Consider the following 19,891-nt stretch of genomic DNA (forward strand, 5'->3'; position numbering starts at 1 on the left):
GGCCCCCTCATCTCTCGCTTGGCCACTGTCAGTTAACACACATGCATCTCATCTGTGACTTCTATCTTGGTGGCTCCACTGTGACCTCTAATCCATGATCTCTGACTCAGAGAAATGGGCCATGACAATGGATAACTGATAACCTTATCTTAGGAAGGGCTGGAGAAGGTAGGTTTCTGCACAACCTCTTATCCAAGGGGTCCTCAGACTGTGACCTTAGATTATACCTCTCATGTCCCACCATCTCCAGACTCCCCCCAAATCCCAAAGAAGACCCCGGACCTCTGACTGGACCTCAGGCAGTCACTCCTAACAGCTCTGCTTGGGTGGGTGTTGGGGGCATCCTGTTGCCCAGACCTGAGCCCTCCAGGTGGCAAAGCCCCACTCGCCCAGTCCCTACCCTGTCCCCCAGTGGTGGGAGGGAGGGGATTTCCCCAGCCCAAAGCAGAACTTCCCCATCTCCTCCCTCCTGCAGGCAGGAGTCTCAGGGTACAGACCCTTCCCTGAGCTCCCACTACCCCAATTCCTGTGTACAGAGAATTATGCCCCAGCTCAGGGCTACATGGGGTGAGCTTCATGCAGAGTGGGCCTTGCTGACCCCAGCCTTCGGAGAATTTGCTATTACTTTGAAGACTACTGAATCCTCTTACTCCTGCCCAGTGGGGCTGGACCCACCCGCCTGGGTGGGGGGTTGGGAGTGGATCACCTGGGTCAGGGGTAGGGGATGTGATATTGTTTTGTAATACAGCATTTCCTACAAAATGAGTTTGTACTTTGACCAGGTCTCAATTCGTGTTTACTGTGGGCTGTGAAGGGGATGGGGGTGGAACATAATGGGTAATGAATAGGGGGGTCCAGGGCTTGAGGGAATCAGTAGACTAGAAGTCAAGATGGGTTACAGACATTAAGAAAAGGGCCAAAGATGTGAGAAAGATAATTGAGGGGATAATGAGCAAAAATGCATAGCCAAAAACATAGTGATGGGTAATGGAAGGAGTGGGGAGGAGTCCAGGGCATTGTGATTAACGAAAAGGAATCTGCAACAGCAGTCTAATGGGTAATGGACCGAAATAAACGGAACAAAGTAGAAATAGCAGTAATTAAGTACGAGGGGCTTGGGTGTAATGAATAAATGGCAATAAGAATAGGCCAAAGGCAAATTATGAATAATGTTGTAATAGGAGCTCAGGGCGTGATGGTTAATAGGTCTGAAAGAATGAGCCAGGGGCAGAGGGATGAATAATGGAGAAATAGGGACCGCAGGCATGATGGGCAATGGACCCAAAACCTTATGGTCAATTAAGAATTAGCTAAAAGAATTAGGGAAATGAACGGGCATAAATGGGCTAAAGGTAGTACAGGCAACCAAGCTGAAATGAATGGAGCAGAAGGCATGCTGGGTAATGGGACAGGAATGAATGGGCCAAAGATGGAAGACGCAGTGACTGGGGCAAGGGTTGGGGGGAGAGATCCAGAAGGCATGATGGGTAACGAAAGGGGTGGGTCTACGGCAACCGTCCCGTTAAATAGGCAAGGGGCATTGTGGGTAACAAGAAGCAGGACAGCGTTCACATAACGGGTTAGAATTCTCCCGTGGCACTGTGGGAAGGGCTAGCACTTCCGGCTTTCGGTGTGCGACTCCGGACTAGGGGACCGCCCCTTTGCCGCGGTGCCTGGTGGGACGCGAGGCCTGACCTTGCTGCCTAGCAGCCTCTGCCGCGCAACCCACCTTTATCCGTGTCCCTTGACCCTGGCACATTAGCCAATGAACACACAACGTTGATTACGTCACCAGGGTTCGACCCCTGTACATGCTGGAGCCAATCAGGATGCTCCAAGGGCAAAGGCCGACCAATTATCATGGCAACTTCGCTGCGGGGCGGAGTCGAAAGAGGGGCGCCTTCTGGAATGGGGCGGAGGCGATACGCCAATGGGCGTTGCAAAGTGCGCAGCACAGACCAATGGTGGGCGAGCACCGAAACCCGCGGCATCTAGAGCCAATCGGTGTGGGCTCCCCAAGCCAATGGGAAGAGGGGGAGGTGTGCTTTGACCTGTCTGCGAGTGGGAACCAACAGAAAAGGACATTCCAAAGAGGTGGGTGGAACTTTCATCCATGACTCCAATAGTAAGGCCAGACCCTGAAGCTGGTGGGCGGACCCCCGGGCCCGGTAAACCAATGGGCTAGGCGGGGCGGGGCGACGGTGGTGGTGGCGGCGGCGGCGGCAGCGGGTTCGGTTGCGCGTGGCGCACGGGGTGGGAGCGGAGCACACCGGGAGGAGGCGCTGCCGCGCGTGAAAACGGGGCTCCGAGCAGAGGGGTGTTCGCTGGCGACTGGGCCTGGAGCCTGCGGGTCTTGACCTCTGCCCTCTGACCTTTCCCTTTGCAGGCGATCATGGGGAACGTGTTGGCCGCTAGCTCGCCGCCTGCAGGGCCGCCGCCGCCGCCTGCGCCTCCCCTCGTGGGACTGCCACCGCCTCCGCCCTCTCCTCCGGGCTTCACGCTGCCGCCGATCGGGGGCGGCCTGGGTGCTGGAGCTGGCGCAGGTCGAGGTTCCGAACGGACGCCGGGGACTGCGGCCGCCAGCGCTGGAGGGACCGGGGATGATAGGGCCTGCGGCTGCCTGCCCAACCCGGGCACGTTCGAGGAGTGCCACCGGAAGTGCAAGGGTGAGGGGCTAGGGGCCCGGCGGGCTTGTGATGGCCCGGATATCGGGGGAAGGAGGAGCACACTGAGGACCTTGGGAATTGGCACGGACCGTTGGAATCTTTTAACAGAGCGTTAGGAGTTGACGTTGGGATCGAATGGTGGCACATTGAACTTGGGGCTTAGAACGATGGGATCAAATGGTGGAACCTCAGGATAGAATGCCAGAGCAGTAGAGAAAGCCTTAGGGACCTCAGGAGCCCCAGGAATCAGCCAAGCCAGCCTCTTGTGATTGGGAGGGAAACTGAGGCCCAAGGTCACAGTGTCAGCAAAGGGCCAGTGGAGGTGGAACCCAAAGCTTCTGGATCCTGGCTTGGAGTAATTGTGATAGCAAAAGTGGTGGCAGCAGCTTATTGAGCACCGTCCTGGCATTCAGTATGTGTTAACTCATTAAATCCTTGCAATATTTCTACGTGGTGAGCATCTTCAACTTACAGATGATAAGTTTGACATAGATAAGGTGACTTGCCTAAGGTCACACAGGTAGTAGGTGGTGGCCCTAGAATTTGGATGCAGGCAAAGGCCTAGGTCCTGGGCCCCTCCACTAGGCTATTTACTGGTTGGGATCCCTGGAGAAGGGAGAGTGGGGACGGTACGAAAGAAAGGGACGAGAAATGGGTGTGTGTGTGTGTGTGTGTGTGTGTGTGTGTGTTGGAGTGTAACAGCACTTCTCTCTCCTTTAGAGCTGTTTCCTATTCAGATGGAAGGTGTCAAGCTCACAGTCAACAAAGGGTTGAGTAATCATTTCCAGGTGAGCCTTCCTGGTCCCATGATCCTCCAGAGGTCATCCCAGCCATCCCCCTGCATCTGCACGTACAACCCTTTTACTCCTCCCTAAAGGTCTGGGCTCCTTGGTACTTGGAAAGACTCAGAGACACAGTGCCGGGCTGATCACACAATGGCGGCCAGTGGTAGGGTTTAGGGACCCAGAATCCAGAGATACACCACCCCCCCTCAGCCAGCATCCAGGCAGGAATGAAGTACCAGGTGTGTAGCCCCAGCCCCAGCCCCAGCCCCAGCACATCCCTTCTCTGAGTCTCTAATCCAGTCAGGCCACACCTCCCAGTCTTCATCCCCTGCCCAGCCTAGAGATGCCCTGATGGGGAAGCCAGATTGGCAAGTATCTCCCATCCCAGGCAGGAGAGGAGCTGTCCTGGGAGTGGGCTCGGCTGGGTTCCTTAGGGGGTGGCCCACAGACTCGTCACCACAGCCCTCCCTCTTCTCCCAGGTGAACCACACAGTAGCCCTCAGCACAATCGGGGAGTCCAACTACCACTTCGGGGTCACGTACGTGGGGACAAAGCAGCTGAGTCCAACAGAGGTGAGGTTCCTTTTGCCATTCATTTACTTTATCTTCTAACAATGTAGCCAGTCAGGCGAAGAAGGCCTTGTCAGTAGGAGGCCAGGACTGCTGAGAGTGTTGGGAGGTGGAGACTGTCTCTCCAAGGAGCATCGGAACCTGGGTCATCCCTTCATCCTGACGCCCATGTCTCTGCCCAGCCCTGTGCTGGTTGAGTCTGGGGACACCAAGGTCACCAAACAGTGATGACCCAGAGTGGGCAGGGCTGAGCTGTAGATCTTGCAGGGCTTTGAAGGCCAAGCTAGGCATTTGAGCTTTCGCTAGGGGGCGCAGTAGAGCCACAGAAAGATTTAAGTGGGGGAAAGACGTGGTCAGATGAATACTTTGGAGATAGATAGCATTTCTCAGGCTGTCTGCCAAGGCTAGGTTAGGGGAGTGAAGGCAAAACTGGAGACCCGGAAGGAGGCTTGGGCAGGACACAGAGTTGCGGGACTAAATTAGGTCTTTGATTATATTAATGATTTCCATGCAATAAATTCATTTATTCAACAAACCTTCATTGTAACCCCCATTCTGTGCCCAGCCCTGTGCTGGGGACATAGCAGTGACTGAAACAGCCATGGGGCTCACAGCCTACTGGAGAAAGGGAACAGCCTGTCCCCAGAGAGTAACAGTCCAGGGAGAGTAGGACTGAAATGGGGGAACCCAAAGGTTGTGTGAGCCCAGAGGGGAGCCTAACTCAGCCAAGGTGGTCTTGGAGGGCTTCCTGGAGGAAGGAACCTCATTCTGAGGCTTTCTAATCCTAGGCTTCTCACTGAGGCCCATCATGCATATACTTCTATGATGCTAGACCTCTAACCTCTAACCCTGCCCTCTGCCCCACAGGCCTTCCCCGTGCTGGTGGGTGACATGGACAATAGTGGCAGCCTCAATGCTCAGATCATTCACCAGCTGGGCCCCGGCCTCAGGTCCAAGATGGCCATCCAGGTGAGTGGGGGTCAAGTCGGCTGCTTCCCCAGCCACCCTGAGCACCAGGCTGCCCTTGGCATTGAATCCAAGAACCCAACGCACAGTGAGGCCAAACAGACCAAAGCATCAGAGTTTGGAGCAGAGAAAGATTTATTGTAAGGACCAAGCAAGGGATACAGGTGGCTTGTGCTCTGAAGACCCAAACTCCCCCACAGTTTACACGGAAGAGTTTTTAAAGACAAATTTGGGGGGAGGGCTGCAGGACGTGTGACTTTGTTCTGGTTGGTTGATGGTGAGGTAACAGGGTGGAATGCCAGGAGTCTTTTGCTCAGCCTGAAGTTACCATCCTCCACCTGGGTGGGGGGCCTTTTATATCCTTGAGAAAGAGCTAGGATTCCGCCTTATCATGGCACTATTGTTTGACTATTATTTGACTGCTTTTCCTTTGTTTCTGCTTTCTCTCACTTCCCTGATTAGAAAAGGTTTGGATTTGCCCTAGGGGAGGGTCTAGGAGGCTGAAGCCTTTTCCCTACAAACAAGAAAAGGGGGTTGGGTATGGGGACTAAAAGGCTTTTTTTTTTTTTTAAAGGCTTTTTGTACCTGGAAGGGCCCCATGGGGTCCTCCTCGCTTTCACCCTCACACTTGCCCCTCCCCCCCCCCCCACAGACCCAGCAGTCAAAGTTTGTGAACTGGCAGGTGGACGGGGAGTACCGGGGTTCCGACTTCACAGCGGCTGTCACCCTGGGGAACCCAGACGTCCTGGTGGGTTCAGGTAAGAGGCACGGGGCTCGGAGCGGGGGTCAAACCCCAGTCCCAGCTTTGCCAGCAAATCCATTTCTTGTGCTGGCCCTCTTCTACCATCCAACAGTCACGGGCAGGTGTGACTTCAGAACACAGAACATCAAGCCCGTAGCACTGTGGGGGAGAAAGCAGGTTCAAGTCCCAGCTCTGCCACTGGCTTAACTGCGATTGTGGGAGCTTCCATCACCCTCGTGGGCTTCAGTTTCCTCATCTGTAAAATTGGGCTGCCTCACAGGGTTGTTGAGTGGGTCATGTGTGGAGAGCCTCGAATGGGGTCAGGCATATGATGGGTCCCAAGGAAATGAGCTGTTCTTGTTACTCCTCGTGGGGCCCTGGGGTTGCTCGGGGGCACAGAGCAGATCCCAAGGCAGGCAGAGTCCACGTGCAGTTGAGGGGAGGCAAGTAAGTCTGAGATGGAAGTGGAGGAGGAACACTGCTGTTTAGGTTGGCTGGGGGCAGGGACCAGCTGACTAATGTCTGTACTTCTGATCTCTTCAGTTTGCTTCCCCCTTTTTTATTTTTGTCTCTGAGTGTCTGCTTTTGATTTCTCTATACTCGTTTAGTGAGTTTATCGATCACGTACTCTATGTCTTCCGCGTCCAGAGGATACGGTGGTGAACAAAGGAAAATTAGGTCTGTCCTCTGGGAGCTTCCATTCTAGTGACATAAGTAGAGCAGATGGGTGATGGAGCTGTGTGGAAAAATTACGGCCTTGGGAGGGGTGGGCAGCGTCTTGAGAGAAGGCCTCGTTACATAGGTGCTAACTGAAAATGAAGACTGAAGGATGTGAGGGAAGGTGCCAAGCAAATATATGGGAAAAGAGCTTTTCAGCCGGAAGGAACAGCAAGTGCAAAGGCCCTGAGGTAGGACCCTTCACTGGAACATCAAGGAGGATTGGGGCTATAATGAATGAGGAAGGAGGGCAAGTGGTAGAAGAAGTCAGAGGATAACAGGGCCAAATCACTTAAGGCTTTGTAGAACTTTGGCCTTTACTCAGATTGAGTCTGGGGCCACCGGAGGGGGATAGGATCTGACTTAGCTTCTAACAGGACCACTTGTGCTGACATGTGGAGAACAGACTACGAGGGGTTCCAGCCTGGTGGCAGCAGAGGGGGTGAGAAGCAGTCGGGGATCTGGATGTACTTTGAAGGTGGAGCGATGGGATTTGCTGCTGGGTTGGGTGTGGGAGATAAGAGGGAGGTCAGAGATGAGAGGTCAGCCTTTTTTGTCTTGAACAACTAAAAGGGTGGAGGTGGTGATTCCGGATTCTTGTGTCTGCTGTTGGCTCTGTCAGGAAGAGCAGGCTCTTGTGCGGTGAGTGCTGAGCAAAGGTATGTGAAGGTGGGAAGCCAGGATACCTGTATGCCCAGCTCCTGGAACCGTGCTAGGAACAGAGTAGGTGCTCAGAAAATACTGAGCAAAGGAGTGAGCGGTGGTCGCAGCAGGTCCTGTTTTTGACCTCCTGCCGTTCGTCAGGTCCCAAGCATACTGTGTGTACCCGGTCCTTCATTCAGTCCCTCGAGGCACTGGGGATGGAGCAGTGAGCAAACGGTTCGTGGAATCCCCTCAACAGCCTTGTGGGGTAGCGCTGCTGTCATCCCCGTCTGATTGAGGCCCAGAGAGGGCAAGTAACTTCCCAAGGAGACACAGCGAGGCTGCCTCCAGAGTCCATGCTCCTCTCTAGGGCACAGGGCCCCCTGCCCCCTCAAACACTCACCAGCATCGGCCTTTCGTGTTCCTCAGCACTGGCCTCTAGGTCCCTCCTCCCTGGAGCCCAAGGCCACCAGTGACACTCATCTCTTAGTTCCTACAGGTGTCCCTTCCTCCCTTCAGGGACTGATCAAAACTTCTGGCCCCAGGTCAGTGCTGAGCACATGAGTAACTGACCACTGACAGCTGGGCGCTCCACCCCCGCTGAGCCTCAGTTTCCTCATCTGTCTCATGGGCACAATGGCAGGGAGCTCACCTTGCTGAAGGAGTCAGTGGGAGAAGCTGTCAGCCCCAAGTGCGGGGCCAGACACGCCTAGTTAGGGTTCGCTCTGGGTTGGCTCTCCATGCCGCCCCACATGGGCAGGGGGATCAGGGTTCTCACAGATGAGGAAAGCAAGGCCCAGGGTGAAATCAGTCCCCCAGGATCACAGCTAGGAAGCAGCGGGGCTGGAGTTTGAATCACGGCCCAACTGAGGAGCCACTGGTCTCACGTGGTCCCCTTGGCCCCTCGTCTGGAGCCTTGCTGGTAGAGAGAGAGAGAGAGAGAGACACACACACTCTCACACACACACACACACACACACACACACACACACGAGCCTTGCTGGTAGAGAGAGAGAGACAGACACGTGCGCGCGCACGCGCACACACACGTGCGCACGCACACACGCACATGCACACACGCACACACACACCCCCCTTCCCTGCCCTCACAGGGCTCTTAGGCCAGTGGGGGAGATGTTTGCCTCTAAACAAGTAATCACACAGTGCCTGCATTACTGTTGGGAGAAATCCTACACTGGGAAGGTCCAGGTTGCCGTGAAAGCTTATAACAGAGATCCCATCTCTCCCGGAGTGAGATCCCATCTCTCCTGGAGTGAAAGGGGCAGTGTCTAGACCGAGGCAGGTGAAGAGGAGGGCACCGCTCCCAGAAAAGGGCTCTGCGTGGACAAAGCCCCAAGGAGCGCGGTGTGGGGAGGGTGGGAAGCCGCTCTTTTGGGCCGAGGCTGAGAACCACCTGCCCTTCGGTGCCTGCCTGCCCCCCGCAGCATCTGCCCTCCCTGCCCGAGGTGACTTTCCGCAGGGATCCAGAGGTGGCCGCAGCCCCGCTGGTTTCGGGAAACCACGCCGCTTCCCCGGTCTGTGCTCTGCCCGTTGCCCAAGGCCTCTTTGCTCACAGACCTCTGACTCACTTTCTTCCGTTCTCATGGGGTTTTGAGCTCAACAGCTTCTTCATGGCCACTCCAGACATTGCAGAATGGCCCCTGGTTGAGAGCCACTGGCTTTTACAAAGCCCCTGCCTTGAGGAGCACCCGGGAGAGCTGGGTGTGGACACAAGTGGGAGGAGAAAACAGAGCAGCTTAAGGAGAGAGATGCAGGAAGGGCTGGGATGCTCAAGAAAAAGGCCTGTGTGGAGATAAGCACTGGGCAGTGAGTTGTGAAGCTCTCGGACGAAGCCTGTTTCGAAGCTGGGGACGAGCCACATGGGGCCTTGCACCTGTGCCCTGAGGAGCTGGGGTCTCCTTGGCACTGGGGAGCCATAGCGGGTTCTGGAGCAGGGAAGGGGGAGCTGAGCCAGGTATGTGCTTTAACAAGATCCCTCTGTCCGCTGCATGCGAAGTTGCCTGGAGAGTGTGAGACTGGGGCAAGAGACCAGGCAGAGGGCTGGGGCTTGGGGAGCAGAGGGTGAGGCAGGCCCAGGAGCTGGGGCGTGGGAGAGAAGTGCAGGGCCCTCGAGGCCCTCCGCTCCAATCGTGGCCAGAGACTCTTGAGCTGAAGTCCCTGTGTGACCTCTGGATGGTCACTTTTCCCTCTGTGGGCCTGAGCTTCCCCTTCTACTGAAGGAGTGGCTGCTCCTGGCCAGAGGTGTGCTGGTAATGGCTTAACAGCCAGCTCAAGGGGTAGGGGCCAGGAGGTGGATCTGTGTCATCTACTCATGGGGAGAAGCCAGCTCCAGCCCGCCCTGACCACAGCCTCCCCCAAGGTGCCTCCAGAGCCCTGGCCAGCAGCCCTCAGCCTCGCTCAGGGCCCCTGGTGGCAACCCTCACCCAGGTGTGCCTGAAGATATGAGCAGCCCGATCCTGTCGTCCCGTCCTGCCTTGCTCCCTCAAGCCGGTCCCAGTCTGTGCCTCTGATCTCTGTCTGGGAAGCGTCTTCCCGTCTCCGGTTCACACCTCATGCTCCTGTCCCCGAGGCTTCATCCCACTCCCACCCCTGGCTCTGGGCTTTCCCTGTCCCTACCTTCCCTTCTGCTCTGGTCTCCCTCATCATGGCCGGGGGTCCATCGCTAAGCTTATGTCGCCTGTCCTCACCTGCTCTGCCTCGTCAGGTTGGGAATCTTCAGTTCCTCCACCCCTCTCCATTTCTTTTCTTTTCTTTTCTTTCTTTTTTTTAAAAATATTTATTTATTTATTTGGCTGCTTTGGGTCTTCGTTGCGGCACGCAGGCTTCTCTCTAGTTGCGGCTTGTGGCGCGCGGGCTCCAGAGTGCACGGGCTTAGTTGCCCCGCAGCCTGTGGGATGTTAGTTCCCTGACCAAGGATCAAACTGGCATCCTCTGCATTGGAAGGCGGATTCTTAAGCACTGGACCACCAGGGAAGTCCCCATCTGTCTGTTTCTGATTGTTTCCCTGTCTCTACAGAGATGTCTCTTGTGTTCTTTTTCTCTGTCACCACTCCCTCTGCATCCCCCACTCACTCTCTCTTCCTCCCTGGCTTTTCCTCTCCACAGAGATCACATCTGTGGCGTCTCCTCTCCTGGGCTTTCAAAGACAGACACGAATGAGTCCTTGGGCTCAAGGAATTCAGCCCAGTGGTGGAGTCATGGGTTAACAAACACTCAGGCGGCCTCAGTCAGAGCCATCCCTCCTGCAGAGGGACAGAGGTAGCAGGGCCCGTCCTCCTGACTGCCGGGCGCTGGCTGTGTGCCAGGCACGCCCTGCGCACCGCACCTGCACCCAGCCCTCCACTCCTCCTCCCAACCTCATGGGGTGTCCCGTTCACAGCAAAGCGAGGCCAGTGGCCCGCGGTTACTCTACCAGCAAGTGGTAAGGCTGGGATTTGAACCCAGGTTGTCTGGCCCCCCGAGGTGTGCTCTTACCGGCCCTATCCTTCCTATTGCTCATGGCGGCATAGTGTCTCAGAGCCTGTGCTCAGGGCTTGGGGAGGCCTGGATTCTGCCCCTGATGCATCTTGTGACCATGCAGAAGTGACTTACCCCCTCAGCCTCTGTGGCTTCCTCTGTAAATGGAGACAAATCAGTGCAGAGTAGATGAGGCCCCAGGGGGCCTGGGAGGCTGACCTCAGAGCCCTGCGAGCTGCTCGAGCAAGGAGCCCCAGTTGGGGCTTCCCCGCTGGCGCAGTGGTTAAAAATCCGCCTGCCAATGCAGGGGACACAGGTTCGATCCCTGGTTCGGGAAGATCCCACATGCCGCGGAGCAACTAAGCCCGTGTGCCACAACTACTGAGCCTGTGCTCTAGAGCCCGCAGGGCTTCCTGCGCTCTAGAGCCCATGCATGGAAGCCCATGCACTGCAACGAACAGTAGCCCCCGCTTGCTGCAACTAGAGAAAGCCCGCATGCAGCAACAAAGACCCAGTGCAGCCAAAAATAAATAAATTGGTTAATTAATTAATTAATTAATTTTATTTATTTATTTTTGCGGTACGCGGGCCTCTCACTGTTGTGGCCTCTCTTGTTGCGGAACACAGGCTCCGGAAGCACAGGCCCAGCGGCCATGGCTCACGGGCCCAGCCGCTCCGCAGCACGTGGGATCTTCCCAGACCAGGGCACGAACCCGCGTCCCCTGCATTGGCAGGGGGACTCTCAACCACTGCACCACCAGGGAAGCCCTTAATTAATTTTAAAAAAGAGCCCGAGTGGGAGGCCCGAGGGAGCGGGAGTCCAGCTGGGCGGAAACTAACCACTGAGCCCAGAAGTAATACCTTCCCATCTCACCTGCAGGAATCCTCGTGGCCCACTACCTCCAGAGCATCACGCCGTGTCTGGCCCTGGGCGGAGAGCTGGTCTACCACCGGCGGCCTGGGGAGGAGGGCACTGTTATGTCCCTAGCTGGGAAATACACATGTGAGCCTGGGGACCCTGGACTCCTGGGTCTGAGGGAGATGGGGGAAAACCTGGGTTCCCAGATACCGAGCCCACTTGGTAACCTGCCCCGCCCCCCACCCTGCTCTCTTACAGTGAACAACTGGTTGGCGACAGTCACGTTGGGTCAGGCGGGCATGCATGCAACATACTACCACAAAGCCAGTGACCAGGTGAGCTGGTCCAGGGACTGGCCGCGCAGGCACACGTGCTGGGTGTGGGGTGCCCGGGGCTGGCATGCCTGAGAGTTCAGCCTGGGAGGCTGACCCATGTGTGTCGCCCTGGCCCCTCCAGCTGCAGGTGGGTGTGGAGTTCGAGGCCAGCACAAGGATGCAGGACACAAGTGTCTCCTTCGGGTACCAGCTGGATCTGCCCAAGGCCAACCTCCTCTTCAAAGGTACAGGCCTCCATTTCCCTGCGTGGGAAACAGGCAAGAGGTGCCTCTGAGTGGGTATACCGGCCAGAGGAGATGGTAGAGGGCAGCGTGCCGGGCCCCCGGGTTGCCCAGGAACGCTAGTTGAGAGGGTGGATGGGCGCCTGGGCCCTGAGCTTTGCACCTGCCACCCTCCGAGTGACCCTCTCCCAGCCTGCGCACACGGCCCTCGCTTTTCTTTTTCTCATGAGTGGAAGGCAACGTGGAGCACAACCGGCCGACCCCACAGTCTCACATTAGGGAGGCTGCCCAGTCACAGCCAGATCCGGAACCTTCCCCGAGGCCGACCGACTCTAGTCTTTAAGTTTCTTCTTGGGCCTCAGTGGCTCTCAGGTTTGGGGTATGTGGAGAGTGCCCTGGAAAGGCCGCTTCAGTGGGCCTGGGTCAGGGTTTCCGAAGGCAGCCAGGAGGGCCAGGAACTGGGTTTGGGGGTTTTTATTGTTGTCTTTTTTTTTTTTTTTTTTTTTTTTGCTTCTGAAGCCCGCCTTCCCTGCCCACCTCTCGAGCCCTTGCTCTGCAGGCAGCCGGGGTCAGAGGCTGGGTTTGGGCAGCAGCGCTTCAGCTTCTCTGCTTCCTGTTCAGTGAGTTCTCAGGCTCCACCCTGTGGGGACCGCACCAGGTACTTGCACACCTGTCAGGTCCTGGGGCACAGGCCCTGGAGATTTCAGTCTTTCTTACTTTTTTTAAAAAAACTTTTATTGGAGTATAGTTGACTTACAATGTTGTGTTTCTGCTGTACAGCAAAGTCAATCAGCCATATGTATACATATCTCCACTTTTTTTTTTTAAGACTTTTTTCCCATATAGGCCATTGCAGAGTATTGAGTAGAGTTAGAGATTTCAGTCTTTCATTCAGTAGATGCTCAGCACCTGCTCTGTGCCTGGCCTTGTGCCAAGGATGCTGGGGACACAGCAGTGACCAGGCCCCTTCTCCCACCTCCACCCCCCAAGCCCCGGGGCTCACAGTGGGAGGGACAGACCCATCCCCAGAGAGCGGCGACCTGGTGTGGACAGGACTGGGATGGCGGGGCCCATGGGGTGGCGGGGGGCAGGGGTCACTGAGCTCAGAGCTGAAGTACTTGGAGGGCGTGAAGAGGTTCCCGGTGGCGGGAACAGCACAGTCAGTGGTCTGGCCGGTGGTATCTGAGGTGGGCCGGAGGGCAGCTCGCGGGGATGGGGCGAGAAGCCAGCGCAAAGGCTCTTAGCACGGTTGTTCACCGATAGGTTCCGTGGACAGCAACTGGATCGTGGGCGCCACGCTGGAGAAGAAGCTCCCACCCCTGCCCCTGACGCTGGCCCTCGGGGCCTTCCTGAATCACCGAAAGAACAAGTTCCAGTGCGGCTTTGGCCTCACCATTGGCTGAGCCCCTCCTGGCCCCTGCCTTCCACGCCCTTTCTCCTTCAGATCCCACCTCCCCCTCCCCCTGCTACGGAGGGGAGACCTGAGCCCCCCTCCCCCTCCCTTCCCTCCTCCTCGGGGGTCAGGGGGGCAGCGGAAAGGAGGGGACCCATCACCCCCGCAGCTGGCGGGGGGATCCTGGAACCACAGGCGCGTCAGGATTCGGAGTACCAGGGGCGGCGTGCCCGGTGGGCCTGGGGTCCAGGAAGGGATTCTGGAATCTAGGGGCGCACGGGATTCTGAGCACCAGGGGCAGAGGCGGCCAGACAACCTCAGGGAGGTGTTGGGGTGTCCCCGTGCCCCAGAGGGCCCTGGGCCCAGCCCCGAGGGGGCAGCGAGAAGAGGAGCTTCCCCATCCCCAGTCACTCCACCCCGGCCCGCTTTCCCATCCACCCTTCGGTATAAATCATGTTTATAAGTTATGGAAGAACTGGGACATTTTACAAAAAAAAAAAAAAAAACCTACAAAAAATATACATGGAAAAAAAGAAATGGGAGTCGTCTGGTTTCCTCCACGTGTCTGTGGTCCATTTGGTCTGACCTCCCACAGTGACTGGCAGGGGGCAAGGGAATCAAGCCGAGTCCCTGGCCAGAGCCCAGACCAGAGAGGGGAGGGGCCTGGCCAAGGATCACACAGCCACCCTGTGACCTTCCCTACAGGGGCATCACAGGCCTTCCCTCCCCAGGAGGGCATGGTCTTGTGGTCACTCGGCTTGGCCTGGCCAGCATGGCTGCAGAGGACTTTGTCCCTGTGAACTGAAGCAACAGGGGTGAGGCTGTCTCTGGGTGCAGGGGTGGGGGCGGCGAGCTGGGACTCCGGGGTCTTTCCAGGTTCCCAAAGGGGCAGGGCGTGAAGGAGTGTGAGGACTTTCTGATAGGAAGGTCAGAGCTTCCAAGAAGCTTCAGGAAGCATTCAAGCACCCGGATGGAGAGAGTTCAGAATCGGTCACTCCTGCTCCAGGCAGACCTGCTCCAGGCAGACCGACACCCCTGAGCCCTCGCCAGACAGAGGAGCTGAAACCCCGCCTCACACACTGGGGAGGGAGGCCGCTGACCTGACCCGTGATGAGCCGTCAGGGCCCAGAGACCACCCCGCCGGCTCCCTGCCAGCGCCTGCTGAGTCCCAAGCAAATAGGCCCAGGCCTGGCTGGCACTGGGGCTCTCTTCCTGGGACCAGGCATCCAGCCTCCCCTGACCCCATGGCGTCCAATGTTCCCACCCCCTCAGAAGACCAGGAGTGAATCCCAGCTCCTCCAGTTCGTCCAGTGTGGCTTTACCATCCACCTCAATCCTGAATCTCGTCTCAATTCTGTTCCCCATCTGTGTAACAGCTGGGGTTCATGTCACCGAGGTGCTAAGGAGGGAGGGGACAGTAAGTGCCCACGGTGGCCCGTCACAGAAGTTAACTTCAGCTCGGGGCCTGCTGTTTGCCAGGAACTGCTCTCAGTACTGCCTACGTATAGTAGCCTGTTGCTTCGCCGAACAATGGTGGAACGATGGTGTTAGGTGCAACCGTTTTCCCGGTTTTGTGGACCAAGAAACTGGATGTTCAGAGAGGCTAGGTCATGTGCTCAAGGTCACACAGATGGCAACCGGCAGAGCCTGGATTCAGGCCCGGACAGTTTGGTTCCGGAGTCCACAGTCCTAACCAGGCAACACGAATGCTTTAAGCCCTGCGGAAGGTACAACATGCAGGCGATTCCTGCAATCCACGATGCTTGTGTTGGGGAGAAATGCTGGGTTTCCAAGTCACAGATGGGGAAGGGGACTCAGGCATTCACCTGTGCCCAAGGTCACAGCCCAAGAGGGAGCTAGGGTTAACACCCAGGTTTCACTCTCGAAGCCTGGGCTTTTAGCAGATGCCTTACACTGTCCCCGGAACTCCCATCCCGTTTCTGTCTGGGCCTCCAGCTCCCTTCTCCCCCAACCCAGAGATCCCAGACCGCAGCCCCGCTCCTTCCTCGGACCCAGGATTTTGGGCCCCCAGGCCTTTCCTCAAATTCTATTCATCCATCCGCTGGAAAAGAGAGGGACAGGGAATGTGTGTTCAAGAGAGGGACAGGGAATGGGTGTTCAAGAGAGGGACAGGGAATGGGTGTTCTGGGCAGCTGCCTGCTCCTTCCCCTTCCATGCCCAGCACCCTGCCCCCAACTCACCCACCCACCAGAATGGAGGAAGGCGCCTGAGTTACTGGGTGAGATGTCATCTCTTTTCACGGAGGCTGGGAGTGGGAGCTGCTAGCCTCCAAGCCCCACCTCCCTCCGCCTCCCTGCTGTGTGTGAAGGGGGAGGACAGCCCACCTCGTGACCTGACAGGGGCTGGCCCAGCTTGCCCTAGATCTGGAGGAGTGGGCGGGGCAGGGGGAGCCCTATAACTGGACGAACCTGGGATCCCTGACTCCTACTCAGCCCCGGAGGAAGCGAAGGACACCATTCCCCAGGAGCGGGTGAGAAGCAGAGCTGGGGGCACGAAGTCCAGCTCAGGGCTTCTGTGGGGGACGGGCTGGGGGTGCAGGGCGGGGAGGAGGAGGTGGTGGTCCTACGCCTGGGCCAGGACAGAAGCAGGAGCAGGGCATGAGGCCAGAGGCAGGAGACTGGACCTAGAAGAAGCGTGGGCAGCAGGGGCATCCCGTCTGGGCTGGAAGGTGGGGTCAGGGGAGCAGCTGGACCTGTAGGAAAACCAGACGAGCCATAGCAAGAGCCCACCAATTGTCACTGTCGTTTATTGAGCACCTACTGGGTGCCCCCATCATCCTAAGATCTCCGTTAATGGGAGGCGCAGGGGTGGCGGCGACCAGGGGTGGCGGCAGGGTAGCTAGAGCGTCCGTTGAAGGACTTTTAAATGAGGATTAAATTAGCGAATATGTGGAAGATACCGTTTAGATGTGAAGTTGGAGCTTAGAATGTGAAGCTACAATGAGGAATGCGAGGTTGGAACTTAGAAAGTCCAGCTGGGGCTCACAGGGAACTCCGGGGTGGAGGGGAGGGTGGGGCGAGTGGAATTTGAACCCTGGGAGAGAGGGATAGAATTTTTGGCAGAGACCACCTGACGATGGGGAGATAGGAGAAGACAATGAGGGAATTAAATAGACAATGAAGGGGCCGGGCCGCTTGGTAACTTTGTGATTGGATTAGGCTGATGCAGATATGGGGTGCAAGGCTTTGAGGGCCGAGACCTGATGGGGCGGGGCTCTGAGTGGGAGGAGTCCCCACTGCTGTTGAGTGACAATGTCTCCCTCCCCCAGGTTGGCCAATCGCAAGCCAGAAAATGAAAGTTCTGTGGGTCGCCTTGGTGATCACGCTCCTGGCAGGTATGGGGGCGGGGTTTGCTTAGGTTCCTTGCCCCTCCCCCTCCCATCCTCAGCTGTATCCCTTGCCCTCTTCCCGTCCCCGGGTCCCCTCTTTTGCTGGTCTATCTCCCCAGGTCTGAGGTCTCTCTGACATTCACTCGTTCTGAGCAGCTGTTTTATTCGCTCTGAGCCTCAGTTTCCCCATCCTTAAAATGAGAGTTGTAACAGTTTCTAATCCATTGCTGTCCGGCAGGTAGTGAGCCGTAGTTAAGTGTCAGCTGTGATTAGTTTTATTCTCCATCACCCCAGCATGGCGGTGCATGGAACACACAGTCGATACTTGCCAAGTGATTAAAACACGCTGGGTGTCCCTCCACCTCCTCCCTGCCCACCGGTGCTCTGATGAAGCCCACCAGCCTTTGTGGAGCACCTACTCTGTACCAGGTACTGTGTGCCTGGAGGGGACAGAGGAGGACCCTGACTGCTGTGAACTTGCTCCGTGCAGGATGCCAGGCAGAAGTGGAGTCAGAGCCGGAGCCCGAGGTGCAGCTGGGGCAGGAGTGGCCCGGGTGGCAGGGCAGCCAGCCCTGGGAGCAGGCGCTGGGCCGCTTCTGGGATTACCTGCGCTGGGTGCAGACATTGTCTGACCAGGTGCAGGAGGAACTGCTCAGCACCCAGGTCATGCAGGAACTGACGTGAGTGCCCCTGCCCTGGCCCCTGACCCTCCTGGTGGGCAGTGCATTCTGGACCCTCAGCCTCCAGTGGTCTGGGTTTCTTTCTGTTCCCATCACCAACTCTTGGTGGTCTGGATCTCTCTTCACTTCTTGCTTTCTTTCCCTTTTTAGCTCCTGGCTTTACCTCTCTTTGATTCTGTTTTTCGACCCTTCCTGTCTCTGGCATGTTCCTCTCCATCTCTCTCTCCATCAGCTCAGGATCCCTGTTTCTCTCTCTTCACGCCCATGCTCCCTCCTTCTCGCCCCTCAGGGTGCTGATGGATGAGACCATAAAGGAAGTGAAGGCCTATAGGGAGGAGCTGGAGGGGCAGCTGGGCCCCATGGCCCAGGAGACGCAGGCCCGTGTGTCCAAGGAACTGCAGGCAGCGCAGGCCCGGCTGGCCTCTGACATGGAGGACGTGCGCAGCCGCCTGGCGCAGTACCGCAGCGAGGTGCAGGCCATGATGGGCCAGACCACCGACGAGCTGCGTGGCCGCCTGGCCTCCCACCTGCGCAAGCTGCGCAAACGGCTGCTCCGCGACGCCGAGGACCTGCAGAAGCGCCTGGCCGTGTACCGCGCGGGGGCGCTCGAGGGCTCAGAGCGCAGCGTGAGCGCCATCCGCGAGCGCCTCGGGCCCCTGGTGGAGCAGGGCCGAGCGCGGGCCGCCACCGTGGGAACCCTGGCCAGCCAGACGCTGAGGGAGCGCGCCGAGGCCTGGCACCAGAAACTGCGCGGGCGGGTGGAGGAGATGGGCACCCAGGCCCGGGACCACCTGGAGGAGATGCGGGAGCAGCTGGAGGAGGTGCGCGCCAAGGTGGAGGAGCAGGGCAGCCAGATGCGCCTGCAGGTGGAGGCCTTCCAGGCCCGCCTCAGGAGCTGGTTCGAGCCCCTGGTGGAAGACATGCAGCGCCAGTGGGCTGAGCTGGTGGAGAAGGTGCAGTTGGCCATGGCCACCAGCCCCACCACTGCGCCCAGCGAGAATCACTGAGTGCCCGTGCATCCCTCTGGGAGGCCCCACTCCTGCGCCGGCCCCATGTCCCCCCAGCCTACAGGAGGCCCTGTCCCTGCCCCAGCTGTCCTCCCGGTGGGCCCTAGCTTAATAAAGTTTCATCAAGCTTCACGGCAGCTGCTGGGCATCCGTGTGTGATTTCTCACAGCTCAAGCCTCAGTTTCTCGTTCCTTCCCCCACACCGACCACGCAGCGCTCCGTCCTGCCCCCTCTGCCTGTGTGTGTCTGTTTCTTTGTCTCTTCGAAGTCTGTCTCTGCTTCCTTCTGCTCCTTTCTGAGCCTCCTTTTTTCTTCCATCTCTGCTCACAACTGCTCACTCTCTTCCCTGCCTCTCTTACCCTTCTGTCTCTGAGACGTGGTTCTGGAACCAATCCACCGGTGGGTTAAACCCTACGGTTGCCCCTGACTACTGTGGGCAAAAAAGCAACGTCTCTGAGGGATTTCCCTGGCCGTCCGGTGGTTAAGGGGATGCGGGTTCGATCCCTGGTCGGGGAACTAAGATCCCACATGCCCGTGGGGCAACTGAGCCCCGTGCTCCACGGTGGGATCTCCCACGTGTGGCCAAAATAAAATAAAATAAATTAATTAATATTTAAAAAATAAAAAAGCAACCTCTCTGAGCCTCCAGTGGCCCAGCTTCACAATACCTGCTTCATGGCCTTGTGACTCAAAAGACCTAAGATCGCTGTCATTAATTGTGAGCCATTTTCACTTTTTTTTTTTTTTCCACTCTCATTCTCCCTCCTGTCTAATTCGGCTTTCTTCCCTCTCCTGGGCTTTGTCTCCGTCCTGCTGTCCCAGAGAGGCTTTGTTTTTCTGGCTTCCTCTTTTCCTCCGCCTCTATCTTTTATCTCTCCCTCCTCCAGTGTCTCTTGCCCCTGGCCCTGCTTATTTCTTTTTTTTTTTTTTTTTTTTTTTTTTTTTTTTTTTTTGCGGTACGCGGGCCTCTCACTGTTGTGGCCTCTCCCGTTGCGGAGCACAGGCTCCAGACGTGCAGGCTCAGTGGCCATGGCTCATGGGCCTAGCCGCTCCGCAGCATGTGGGATCTTCCTGGACCGGGGCACGAACCCATGTCCCCTGCATCGGCAGGCGGACTCTCAACCACTGCGCCACCAGGGAAGCCCCCTGCTTATTTCTTTTTTCCCTTCTTCATCCGGGTTTGTCCTTGCCACCATTTTGTTGCATGTGGACCCTCTGTCTTTCTCCCCTCATTCTTGTTCCTTCTCTCCTCCGGCTGTCTGGTTAGCCTCTGGCCTACCCTGACGAGCCTACTGAGTGCTGGGTTCAGGCAGCCGGGTTCGGGCTGCCGAGAGAGGCACGCTCTGCGAGGGTCTGCAGCAGCCCCCTTGGCGTTTAGGGCTGGACAGTCCAGTTGGAAATTGACACACAGAGAAGCGTGGCTGGAGCCTGCAGATGCCGGGCGCGCTCCCCTCTCACGTCCTCAGTTCTCCGAGGAGCAGA

The 19,891-nt window shown here is 57.2% G+C and overlaps 2 protein-coding genes across 3 annotated transcripts; both read left to right on the top strand.

Annotated features, from left to right (window-relative positions):
* Positions 1-2,392: 2,392 nt before the first annotated feature.
* On the top strand, positions 2,393-14,206 carry TOMM40 (translocase of outer mitochondrial membrane 40; the record flags this gene model as incomplete). The annotated part of the gene is made up of 9 exons (XM_079723370.1): positions 2,393-2,666; positions 3,387-3,454; positions 3,932-4,024; positions 4,889-4,990; positions 5,640-5,745; positions 11,446-11,568; positions 11,683-11,759; positions 11,881-11,983; positions 13,244-14,206. The coding sequence occupies 9 exons, from the start codon at positions 2,393-2,395 to the stop codon at positions 13,381-13,383; spliced, it is 1,086 nt and encodes a 361-aa protein (XP_079579496.1). The 3' UTR covers positions 13,384-14,206.
* A 1,642-nt stretch (positions 14,207-15,848) lies between these two features.
* On the top strand, positions 15,849-18,577 carry APOE (apolipoprotein E; the record flags this gene model as incomplete). 2 transcript variants are annotated; one of them, XM_079723447.1, is made up of 4 exons in its annotated part: positions 15,849-15,864; positions 16,663-16,728; positions 17,213-17,402; positions 17,692-18,577. In XM_079723447.1, the coding sequence occupies 3 exons, from the start codon at positions 16,686-16,688 to the stop codon at positions 18,407-18,409; spliced, it is 951 nt and encodes a 316-aa protein (XP_079579573.1). In that variant the 3' UTR covers positions 18,410-18,577. The 2 variants fall into 2 exon arrangements, with proteins under 2 accessions (XP_079579573.1, XP_079579572.1); XM_079723446.1 differs by lacking the exons at positions 15,849-15,864; positions 16,663-16,728 and having other exon boundaries at positions 17,110-17,402.
* Between the last annotated feature and the right edge of the window lie 1,314 nt (positions 18,578-19,891).

Source organism: Hyperoodon ampullatus (genome assembly GCF_949752795.1).
Source record: "Hyperoodon ampullatus genome assembly, chromosome: 18".
Taxonomy (NCBI): domain Eukaryota; kingdom Metazoa; phylum Chordata; class Mammalia; order Artiodactyla; family Ziphiidae; genus Hyperoodon; species Hyperoodon ampullatus.